This window comes from Hemiscyllium ocellatum, chromosome 18, assembly GCF_020745735.1.
Source record: "Hemiscyllium ocellatum isolate sHemOce1 chromosome 18, sHemOce1.pat.X.cur, whole genome shotgun sequence".
In the NCBI taxonomy this organism is placed as follows: domain Eukaryota; kingdom Metazoa; phylum Chordata; class Chondrichthyes; order Orectolobiformes; family Hemiscylliidae; genus Hemiscyllium; species Hemiscyllium ocellatum.
In genome coordinates, this window is record NC_083418.1 from 28,196,560 (window position 1) to 28,209,281 (window position 12,722).

Sequence of the window (12,722 nt, forward strand, 5' to 3'; positions counted from 1 at the left end):
TACAACAAGCTATTAATGTGTGTATATTAATTTTAGAACTAGACATCATCATAGGTCAAATTAGTGCATATAACTAAAGCTATCCACATAAATATCATGCAGTTTTACAATCATTACCGCCTCAGGCCTTGGCTTCAGCAAGTTACAGAGATTAAATATTGACATGCGTAATGAGCAAAGTCTTGACTCTGGACTCTGCAAGTGATTCACTGACATTAAAAGACAAATGACAGACAGTTTGGAAATGATGTTCATTCACCCAATTTATTATGCCAAAAATAATTGCTTCTCTCTTAAGAAACTCAGCTTTCACAGTGGCAGCCAATGGCTAGCTTCGATTTATACCACTATGTGTTGAGGTCCAGCCTGAATTCACATGATGTGCTTACTTCTACGTGGACTTTCTCCAATAGTATTCTGTATGATGGTAACTCCTTTTTCTGTAAAATAGCAAAGTCAAAATTTAATTCTTCGTTCGTTTGCTCTCTACCTCTGTCTCTGATTCTTTCCTCTCTCACTGGTTCTGATTTCTTCTCTTTTCCCCCCATGAAGGTCTCTCCTTCTCAACCCTGCCTATTGCCTGATATGTGGTGCCCTCAGGTTAAAATAACAGCCGTCTCTCTCTCTAATGAGAAAGGAGCACTATGGTCCTCTGGGACTATGGCGATTTTACTTTTACCTTTGTTAATTATTTCTGTCAGTTCATTCGCTCTCTTTGTCTCTTGTTTAAAAAAGGTCATGGATGTAAAAGGCCATTGGAACACAATCCTCGAGTCTAGTTATTCTTTGCTATAGATGCTAATTGTAGCTTAAACAGTTCCAATGTTTCTTTCATTGGTTTATTTGTATACCAGAACATTCCAAAGATTTATTACTCTACAAAGTTTGGTTTTCCCTATTATTTTATCTAAATTTCCCTTCACATTCTCTGTTCCTACTTTCCTGGTTAGTTGTGAACTAATGAGTGGGATTTATTTTCACGAGTCAATATTCAACAAGGACAGGAGAGTCGGTGTTTTGAGCCTTAGCTCTTCATCAGTAATGACATTCCTTATGCTCGAAATGTTGACTCTCCTGCTCCTCAGATGCTGCCTGACTGGCTGTGCTTTTCCAGCGCCACATTTTTTGACTCCTATCTCCAGCATCTGCAGTCCTCAATTTCTCCTAATTTTCAACAAGGTCCTGTTTCGCCACTTTGTCTGTCTTATTGGGATATACACAATCCCTGAGAGGACTTGACAGAGTTAATGCTGAAAGGATGTTTCCCCTTGTGGGAGAGACTAGAATTAAGGGACACTGTTTAATAATGAGGGGTCTCTGATTTAAGACTGAATTAAGGGGAATTTATGGAGAGTCATGAATCTTTGGAACTCTTCTCCCTAAAGAGCAGTTCAGTCAGTCATTGAATACTTTTTTAGGTAGAGGTAGATAATTTCTTAACTCACAAGGGAATCAAAGGTTACAGCTGAGGCAGGAATGCAGAGTCGAGGCTACAATCAGAAAAGCCATGACTTTATTGGATAAAGGAATCAATTAGAGGGGCCAAATGGTCTTCTCCTGCTCCTAATTTATATTTTATATGGAAATGGAGTTGCAGGTAGACAGGGTAGTAAAGAAGGTATTTGGTACACCTTACTTCATTGGTCAGTGCATTGAGTATAGGAGTTAGGAGGTCATGTTGTGCTGTACAGGATATTGTCTAGGCCACTTTTGGAATACTGTGTTCAGTTCTGGTACCTGCTATAGGAAGAATATTGTGAAACTTGAAAGGGTCCAGAAAAGATTTACAAGGATGTTGTCTAGGTTGGAAGATTTGGGCTATAAGGAGAGGCTGAATAGGCTGGGGCTGTTGTCCCTGGGGTGTCAGAGACTGAGGGTTGACCTTATAGAGGTTTATAAAATCATGAGGGGCATGAATAGGATAAATAGACAAAGTATTTTCCCCAAGTAGAGTGCATGTATGGAATGAGCTGCCAGAGGAAATGGTGGAGGATGGTGCAATTACAACATTTAAAAGGCATTTAATGGCTACATGAATAGGAATGGTTTAGAGGGAAATGGGCCAAATGCGGGCAAATGGGATGAGATTAATTTAGGATGTCTGGTTGGTCTAATGGATGAGTTGGACCAAAGGAGATGTTTCCATGCTGCACAATTCTATGACTCTCATATTAATGGATAGTTTTCAATGATTCCCTTTCTATAGACTATTTTTTGGGTGGCACTGCGGCTCAGTGGTTAGCACTGCTGCCTCACAGCACCAGGGTCCCAGGTTCAATTCCAGCCTCGAGTGACTGTCTGTGTGGAGTTTGCACATTCTCTCTGTGTCTGAGTGGGTTTCCTCCAGGTGCACCGATTTCCTCCCACAGTCCAAAGATGCGCAGGCCAGATGAATTGGCAATGCTAAATTGTCCATAGCATTAGGTGCATTAGTCAGAGGGAAATGAGTCTGGGTGGGTTGCTCTTCGGAGGGTCGGTGTAGACTTGTTGGGTTGAGGGGCCTGTTTCCACACTGTAGGGAATCTAATCTATCTAATGTTGCAAAAGAGTATTCAAACAGTGGAGAAAGTGGAAACAATATTTACTCGGGTAAAGAGTGTATCTTTTTATATATCTGTATTTTCAATTGAAAATTAGAAAAGAACTATTTTAAAAACCAAGGGTTGCTGAACAATTGCTGCACTATTAAAAGCAAGTTACCAGGTACTCCTTGTAAGTGCTGTTTACACAACTCCTTGTTCAACCATTAGTGACTATCTGTTTCAGTCTGTGTGGATGTGTCGAGAGGGACTTTTCTCAATGGGTTCGAGTTTTAACTAGCAGAGATATATGTCAATGCTTCATAATCATTTCTCTGTAGTTACAGGCTTGTTGTATTTATAATAAATAGATTTTTCTGTTCAGTACAGAAACCCAGCTGTGCTTTCTATTATCCTGAGTCTGAAAACAGAAATTGATAACTCAGTAACATGTAATACTAGAATTATATAAGAGTTAAAAGATTACACCTGTCATAATATATTACACCTAGTGGGGCACACTTCTCCAGAAAGGAGAATACCAAAAGGAGATCTGGTATGGGCTTATACAATTATGAAAGGGTTTTCTTTCTAAATTAAAGATGTTTGCCCTAAGACAATTTTTGTTTCTCTCTAGCTTCCCCTCTTCCACCCCACCTCATCTTGGAGGTGCAAGCTCATTCACTGATATAGTACTCTGGATGAATTCAGCTCACTAAAACTTCTTTTAAATGTAAGTTTAAATATTAAACACCAACAAGCCATTAATCTGTGGGAGGTATCACATCTGATCCACTGAACCTGTATTTGCCCCAAAATGGGCTCCCTGACTCTTTCCAGTATGGAATTCGAAGGAGTGGCCAGGAATGGAGAACTCTGGGTGACTTTTCCCTGGAGAATTGCAGTCAATTGTAATTCTACTGCTGAGCGCACTCAGTAGGCCCAGATCATGGACTGAACTTAGAATTCGACACTGTACTGAATTGTCAGGATACTCAGTGGTGGTTCGTATTTTGTAATTTGTAAGAGGAACCCGGTCATGAAGACCACCTTTAATCCATGGGAACATCACCTGTTGTATATTCCCCTCAGTCCACTGAATATCCTGACAGGGAAATATATCCGTGTTCCTCCAGTATCACAGGATCAAACTCCTGGAGCTCCCTCCCTCATGGTATTGTGGGTCCATCCGTACCAAATGTCCAGCAGTCCAAGAAGGTGGTTCATCACTACCTTCTCTAGGGCAACTAGGGATGGGCAATAAATGTTGGTTCAGCTAGCCACGCCTATATTGAGTGAATGAATTAAATTACTTACCATTAACAGTCAGCTTACAGGAGCACTTCGCCTTCCCCAGGGAGTTTTCAGCCATTATGGTGTATTCATCAGCATCTTTCATTTCTGCACTGGGAATGGTGAGTGTACAGACACCATTTGAGGATGTGTACCAATATTTAAGTTTCTCAGAGATGAGGATTTTGCCTTTATACCAGGTGATGTGTGGCCTCGGATTGCCAATAATGGCACAACTCATGGTACAATCATTGCCTCGGTGAACTGTGTGGTCCTTCAGTGGTGTGATAAACTCAGGGGCATGGGACCAGTCCTTCTCCTGGTATTCCTTAAGTTGGAGGCTGAAACGTTCTAGAGGAAGGAGGGAAAGAAGTTGGAACAAAAAAAAATTGCACTTAAATAGTACTGTATACTGTTCTTCTCTGGATCATGTCTCAAATCACTGAATTGTGGGGATAGAAAAATGTACACCAATTTGAAACCTTATCTGAAGGACTGTACCACTCCCCCCAGGATTCCACTGGAGTCTTGAAATTAATTATTTTTGGAAATGTTGTTCCATTGATGTGGATGCACTGATAAAGTATCATGGATTTCATCTGTAGGAAAGCAGACATGGGACAGCAAGCCATATTTGCTCACTCTGTGCTGAATAAAGTTACCACTTTTACCACCTACATCTCTCTTAAAATCATAGAATGGCTATGCAAAGGTGGTCATTTGGCCCATCAGGTCAACACTAGCTTTTTTTGTATTACATGCCAGCATACCTTTGCTCAGATAAGGAGTCCAAAACTGTTCATCTTATTCAAGTTAAGATAGACTTCACTATTTTTATACATCTTTCCCTTTGCATAAAAGGTAATATTCCATTTGCCTTTCCTATTACCTGCTGAACTTGTATGCTAAATAAAGTCATAGAATCATAGAGATGTACTACATGAAAACAGACCCTTTGGCCCAACTCATCCATGCTGACCAGATATCCCAACCCAATCTAGTCCCACTTGCCACGACTTGGACCATATCGCTCTAAACCCTTCCTATTCATATACCGATGTGATTTATTCACTAGAACTCCCAAATACCTCTGGACTTTAACTCTTTGCAGTCTTTATCTATTTAAATAATATTCTGCTCCTCTATTATTCCATATTGCTCCATCGTTCACCAGCCTCTCAGGGTATACTCTGTAGATGTGTGAGGCCCCCACTGCCCTGGATCACCAGTAGGACCTCTAGGTCACTGTTAATAAAGCAGGGTGCCAATTCATGGCTGGGGCAAAATGATCCATTCAGGGCAACTGCAGCCTGCCATCATTTGACTCAGAACACAGCTGAACTTTAAAGATCATGCCAGTGCCAGAAATCCCAGGATGTCCTGTCAGCAACCTGTGCCAATGAGGAGAATAGGACCAGCAGGATGCCACATGGGTTAATGAGGTGAATTTGTTATAATAATCCAAGACAACTCACTATGGCTCATAGTTAGAAACTGTCCATGAAACCTGCTAAAAATGCCACGCAGCCAAATTCTGGCAAGATACAGCCCTTTATTTTGTTTTTAGAAGAAAAGACATCAACAAGCCAGATCATGACTAAGAATGCAAATCAGTCACTATCAGAAAAATCACTGCATAGATTGCATCCAGTCTCAAGACAGACCTTGGAATTTCACACCCGAGGGTGGCATGGATTTCCAGAGTAACACTGCCAAGGGAAGAGATACAATATGAATGCCTAAAGAATCTCCTGTGAGTTACAACCCTAGACCATCAGTTTAGGTGGAAAGACTGTGTCTCCACCCACCCCCACCCCACCAAGAATATATACAGAATGGGTTAAAAACCAACTGCTACTCCACTGTGTGTGTGTGTGCTCTACTCTGGAGTTCTCAAGCTGCTGGGCTAAAGAGTGCTGTGAAGGTTACAGCTGATGAACATCTATTAGACATCCCTGCATTTACAGGTAAAAATGAAAAGAATGGAAAGTCTCTCTCTCTCTCTCTCTCTCTCTCTCTATCTCAGGGTCTTTGTCTCTCACACACAGACTTTCTGGTAGCTGGTAGCAAATTAGTAGCTAGAAGCCATGGTTCAACAGCAAACTAGACAACTGCTCTCAGGGAATATGCAGAACCTGCAATCTTCAAACCAGCTGCTCAACTACTGGAATCTATACCACTAAAATCACCCAAATCGATGGCTTCAACATTTCACCATCTGCGCCAGATGGACAAACCAAAGTCTGATTTGAATACCTTTTTAAAATTGTTTTTTTTAACTGACTTCACATTTCTAATCTGGGTGTATGTGTTGTAATTTATTTTTCTTTGCATTATTCTCTAACTCAGGAAAGCCTGGTTAAATTGGCTCTTTTCAAAATATAAATACTTCAGAATTGGGAAAGGTATTCATGAGGGAAGGGGTATCTTTGTTTTAAGTTAACCTGGTCATGACCAGAGGGAAGCATTGAATAAGGAAGGGAGGCAGTCCTTGAAAGGGATCATAACAAACTGGAGACCCTGACCCAGGGACTTCTCACAACAAGGAATATAGCCAGGCACACTAATTGTTCTATGTTGTGAATTCTTCCCAGTTAGGATTAAACACTTGCTGTAGCATATCTGTAGTGTATGTTGTGTGTAATGGATTTACAATTTTTGAAGTACATTTATAGAAAAGTATACAATATTTGCTTTTTTGTAGTGCAGTGATGGTTAGGCTACCATTGAACCAGGAAACCTGGGTTCAAGTCCCACCTACTCCAAAGGTGGGTAATAAAATCTCTGAACAGGTTGATTGAAAAATATCTACAGTATTTGCCTAAAACCATGTAGATGGAAGATGTTGCTCAGAAGCTCTGTGTGGTCAATTGTTCTCTGACAACACCTTTGTAAAAGAAAAATCTAGCAGACAAATTTGTGTCTGGTGTATAAATTACTCAATTAGAATTAAATCCAAGTCTTTTGAAGTTGTAGTCTGACATTGGACTCAGCTCTGTTTCTTTTCACAATGGAAAACTTGTCCAGATTATCATTTTACACAAGCAATATGTGATGGACATCTTTTGTTTGAGGAATTATAACATGAATAGAAACCAGTTTCCCATTCCTCTAGGACTAACTACTTTCCTCTGTGAATTTAGCCTCAAAGCCCCAAGGCAAAGGAGACTGTTAAATTGTGTATTTAAGAGTTCATTTAAAATACAACAAAGGACGCTGCTTGTGGTAAATTGAGACATCTGTTTTGTGTCTTTTTACAATATAGTGTCTTTTTTTGATATTGCTTGTAAGGTCAGTGAAATATTGCAATTTGAAATTTTGCTGCTGCTTACTTTTCACATTAATCATAAATAGTAATGTATTTCTATTTGGCATGTTTTTGACAGTGTACTGAAACAAGCTAAGAAAATAAACTAATATAAGAGCAAGGAAATCCATTCTTCGGACAATAAAGGGAAGTGGCTCCTGTAAACTTCTCTTAAGGATTTGTTCCAAATTTAAATTCTTGTTTAAAATATTGTTTCAGACTTGTAACCTTAAAGGAAATTTAAAATGCATAGCTAGGCATGACAATAATCGTTAGAACATGTCTTAAAATTTAACAGTTGGTTATAAAACAGTTGTTTTAGTTTTGTGGCAGATTTGATAAACCTAGAATTTGTTTCATATTGTTTATGCTTTTTTGGCTTCAAGGAAAAATGCCTGCTTTAAGTAATAACAATTGCTAAAGTCTTATCTGGCAGATACTTTCATATATATTTGTGATTATATATGGAGTGAGAGATAGTTATGACTATATATGAAAAAAGAAAAGTATAGGAGCTCAAAAAGTAAACATATGGATAGTTAAATGCTTGATTCTGTGTCAAAAGTTTGTCATTTATGAACTGATTTATTTCCGAGGCTAGTACTTAGGGGCACAATTTTCGCTCAATCCAGGATAAGTACTGTTTCATTGCAAACAACTTAGCTCACTATACTGGTATTTCTTGAACTACATTCCAATTTTTGCAGGAGCTTAATGCATTCTTTCCCCATTCACATTCTCCTTGCAATACAATCTTCTTCAACCTACTGTGAACAATACCATAGTAAAGTTATTGGTTTATTTAGAAGACCTATTTTGGTTTCAGTACATCTGAGGTACACAGCAGCATCAATGGCCTACCTTTGTCCCTTGCAATGTACCATGGCTCCTTCAAACCCAACGGGTCACTGTCTCCAATGTCGTTCCGAGCAATAACCCTAAAGAAATACTTCCTGCCAGGAAGCAGACCTGTCACGGTGTACTTATTGCCAAAGACCCGGTCTGTGACAGTGTACCAAGTTGCAGTGCTGGCATCACGCTTCATTATCACATACTGTACACGGCCGTCCTCTATGTTATCTGGAGTATGGTCCCAAGAGAGGGTCACTGTGTTTGGAACTTCCTCAAACAGGTTTAAGTTTGTGGGAGGCCGTGGAAAATCTGAAACAAATAAGCAGAGAGCACTTACTTAAGGGCCTCCTGCTACTTGTTAGGGAGCTAAACAATATTGGTCATAATCTATACAAAATGAGCAAAACCTATCCAACGAGCCAACAGGAGATATATCAATGGTAACACAGCATAGCCACGGGGCAAGAGTTTTACATCACAGGGACATCATAGTTAAGGTCGCAATTTATTCCCAATAAACACATTTGTTCCACCTCTTGGTTACAGCTTGACTCAGTGACAGAATGTCTGAGTCAGAGGGTTCCATTCCAGGGTCAAATAATCAACACCAACACAATAGTACAGTACTAAGTGAGTGTCACAGGGTCAGAAGTGTCAAAAGTTTAATCTTTTAGGAGAAATGTGAAGTGAAGGCTATGTATTTGCTTCAGTAGCATTATTCAATGAAGTGCAGAGGTCTTTCTTGATGCCCTGATCCAGTGCCTAAACAATATCCCTCAAAGTGTACTAACTTAGTTAACAGACTAGCCACAAAATTGCAGCTATCAAATTTATCCAGAAAAGGTATAGAATATGTATTGGAGTGTATATCACTCAGAGGGAGGTAAAATCATTGTTTGTTTTTATTTCAAATGGTATATGGATTTTGCAAAAAAAACAGTTTGTTACCCATCTCTAATTGATCTTGAAAACAAATTGGTAATCTGTCCCTTCTTGACCCTCATGTCAGGTGTTGTTAGAGTTACAGTGCTGTTTGGAAGAGTGATGGAATTGTGATATGGGGTTAGGACATGCCTATCCCTGCCAAGGATCTGGCTGGGTTAGGACGGCAGGAGGACTGCATCCATCACCATGTTGTTTTCAGAGTCGAAGGGTTGGCATAGGAGAAGTGGTTGAATAGTTTGAGCTTGCACTCAGGGCTGAGGGTCAGGTGAATGACAGGGGATCTGATTGAGGTATGTAACATGCTAAAGGTGGATGCTGGACAGATGCTCCCCCTTGTGGGACAGTCTCAAACAAGAGGCCCCAGAAATAGTGTAAGAGGAGGAAGCAACTACTTCTCTCAGAAGGTTATGAATCTGTGGAACACATGGTCCCAGAGTGTAGTGGAGGCAGAATCAATAAACAGATTCAGGAAAGATATGTTTCTGATGAAAAGCAGGATAAAGGTCTACAGGGAGCAGGCAGGAAAGTAGAGTTGAGACCAACATAAGATCAGCCATGATCATGTTACCAAAAGAGAAAATGCTGGAAAATCTCAGCAGGTTTGGCAGCATCTGTAAGGAGAGAAAAGAGCTGACGTTTCAAGTCTAACTGACCCTTTGTCAAATCTGTTTACATCACTCTTCCAAACAGCACTGTAACTCTAAATGGTGGAGCAGGCCTGAAGGGCTGCACTGCCTTCCTAATTCCTACGTTCCTATGTTATCAGTCTGTATATTGCTCAGATCTTGCTGTATATTGACAAGATGGCTTCAGTTTCTGGGGAGTTTTAAATGGTGCTGAACATTGTGCAATCACCAGCAAAAGTCTCTGTATCTGATGCATTGGTGGAGAGAAGGCTAATAAAATCGCTGCTGAAAATGTGTTGCTGGTTAAAGCACAGCAGGCCAGGCAGCATCTCAGGAATAGGGAATTCGACGTTTCGAGCATAAGCCCTTCATCAGGAATGAGAGAGGGTAGCCAAGCAGGCTAAGATAAAAGGTAGGGAGGAGGGACTTGGGGGAGGGGCGATGGAGGTGGTATAGGTGGAAGGAGGTCAAGGTGAGGGTGATAGGCCGGAGTGGGGTGGGGGCGGAGAGGTCAGTAAGGAGATTGCAGGTTAGGAGGGCGGTGCTGAGTTGAGGGAGGTGGCGGAAATGATGGTGGATGATACATTGTATGCGGAGGTTGGTGGGGTGGTAGGTGAGAACCAGTGGGGTTCTGTCTTGGTGGCGGTTGGAGGAGCGGGGCTCAAGGGTGGAGGAGCGGGAAGTGGAGGAGATGCGGTGGAGGGCCTCGTCGATCACGTCTGGGGGGAATCTGCGGTCCTTGAAGAAGGAGGCCATCTGGGCTGTGCGGTGTTGGAACTGGTCCTCCTGGGAGCAGATGCGGCGGAGACGAAGGAATTGGGAATATGGGATGGAGTTTTTGCAGGGGGCAGGGTGGGAGGAGGTGTAGTCCAAGTGCAGGGGGCAGGGTGGGAGGAGGTGTAGTCCAGGTGCAGGGGGCAGGGTGGGAGGAGGTGTAGTCCAGGTGCAGGGCTGGACTACACCTCCTCCCACCCTGCCCCCTGCAAAAACTCCATCCCATATTCCCAATTCCTTCATCTCCGTCTGAGCCCCGCTCCTCCAACCGCCACCAAGACAGAACCCCACTGGTTCTCACCTACCACCCCACCAACCTCCGCATACAACGTATCATCCGCCGTCATTTCCGCCAACTCCAAACGGACCCCACCACCAAGGATATATTTCCCTCCCCTCCCCTATCAGCGTTCCGCAAGGACCACTCCCTTCGTGACTCCCTCGTCAGATCCACACCCCCCATCAACCCAACCTCCACCCCCGGCACCTTCCCCTGCAACCGCAGGAAATGTAAAACTTGCGCCCACACCTCCACTCTCACTTCCCTCCAAGGCCCCAAGGGATCCTTCCATATCCGCCACTAGTTCACCTGTACCTCCACACACATCATCTATTGCATCCGCTGCACCCGATGTGGCCTCCTCTATATTGGGGAGACAGGCCGCTTACTTGCGGAACGTTTCAGTGAACACCTCTGGGCCGCCCGGACCAACCAACCCAACCACCCCATGGCTCAACACTTTAACTCTCCCTCCCACTCCACCGAGGACATGCAGGTCCTTGGACTCCTCCACCGGCAGAACATAACAACACGACGGCTGGAGGAGGAGCGCCTCATCTTCCGCCTGGGAACCCTCCAACCACAAGGTATGAATTCAGATTTCTCCAGTTTCCTCATTTTCCCTCCCCCCACCTTGTCTCAGTCGGTTCCCTCAACTCAGCACCGCCCTCCTAACCTGCAATCTCCTTACTGATCTCTCCGCCCCCACCCCACTCTGGCCTATCACCCTCACCTTGACCTCCTTCCACCTATACCACCTCCATCGTCCCTCCCCCAAGTCCCTCCTCCCTACGTTTTATCTTAGCCTGCTTGGCTACTCTCTCTCATTCCTGATGAAGGGCTTATGCTCGAAACATTGAATTTCCTATTCCTTGGATGCTGCCTGGCCTGCTGTGCTTTGACCAGCAACACATTTTCAGCTGTGATCTCCAGCATCTGCAGACCTCATTTTTTACTTAATAAAATCGCTGAAAATGATTGGGTTGAGACACTATCCTGAAGAATTTCTGCAGTAATGGGGCTGTGATAACAGGCTTGTAACAATTACAATCTTTTTCCTTTGTACAAGCCATATGACACCCAACAGTGGAAGGTTTTCTTCCATTCCCCTTTGATGTCAGTTTTGCAAAAGCTTCTTGATATCACACTCATTTAAAAGCTGCCTTTATGGCAAGGGCAATCACTCTCACTGTCCCTCCTGAATTCGGCTCTTTTATCTACATTTGGATCAGTGCTCTAAAGAAGTCAGGAGTTCAGTGGCCCCAGCAAATCCCAAACTGAGTATTGTAGAACTGAAATATTAATAATTGCAGAACCCACTCCCCCCCCCCACCTCCCCCAAGCATGACAATACTTACTGTACCTGCAACACGAATTCTGATATCATGATACTTTTCACCATAGTCATTTTTCAGCATAATCTTGTATATCCCTGAATCAGATCTCTGCGCACTGGAGATCAGGAACTGGGACATATTCGGTCCTTTTGTAATGTTCTCCCTGCCTTTGGTAGGGGTTCCATCTTTCAGCCAGGTCACATTTGGTGGTGGTGAGCCCTGTAATAGTAACAAATTAATGTGAAGCAATCATGACTGTATAACAACAATCATAAGGTCAGACTTTGCTTTTAATGTCTAAGCCTATTAGTAATTAATTGTAATATACGTCTATTTTTATGTGTTTTGTGTCCAAGATCTGGCAGTGAGGCACACACTATCCAATGAAGTAGTGAAGCATTGCTTTATATTTGTTCCTTAAGGGAAACATGCAAGAGCCCACAGTAAGAGGCAAAGGTACTAATACAGGAGCTGGAGTGAAAAGGACCACCTTAAAATCAAAATATCACCCCTAGAAAATCAAAGGGTAGCTCTCTAAGAATCTCAAGAAGAGCCTTGAAAGGTCGAATAATTTGACCCTTGAATTAAAGACTATAATTTTCTGAATTTTAGTTTAAGCCTTTGATTCACCTGTATGCCTTAAAATGGCTAAACAAGATAAAATTCCTTGTTCTTCTAGCATTCTTTTGGGATGTTGACAAGAAACTAGGAGACTTGGAGTTCAAACCCACTGGTCTCCTCCCCTCTGATGCCATCACAGACCCCACACACACCACCCATTTATATGGA

At 42.3% G+C, this 12,722-nt stretch overlaps 1 protein-coding gene across 1 annotated transcript in view; it reads right to left on the reverse strand.

The window, feature by feature from the left end:
• Nucleotides 1-245: 245 nt before the first annotated feature.
• Nucleotides 246-12,722, reverse strand: part of LOC132824381 (immunoglobulin superfamily member 22-like) — an 82,073-nt gene continuing 69,596 nt past the window's right edge. Inside the window, exons 20-23 of the mRNA XM_060838789.1 lie at nucleotides 11,960-12,152; nucleotides 7,981-8,280; nucleotides 3,837-4,163; nucleotides 246-440 (exon numbers count right to left, since the gene is read on the reverse strand). Of these exons, the coding sequence (XP_060694772.1) occupies nucleotides 373-440; nucleotides 3,837-4,163; nucleotides 7,981-8,280; nucleotides 11,960-12,152 (888 nt within the window). The 3' untranslated portion in view covers nucleotides 246-372. The remainder of the gene's footprint in view (nucleotides 441-3,836; nucleotides 4,164-7,980; nucleotides 8,281-11,959; nucleotides 12,153-12,722) is intronic.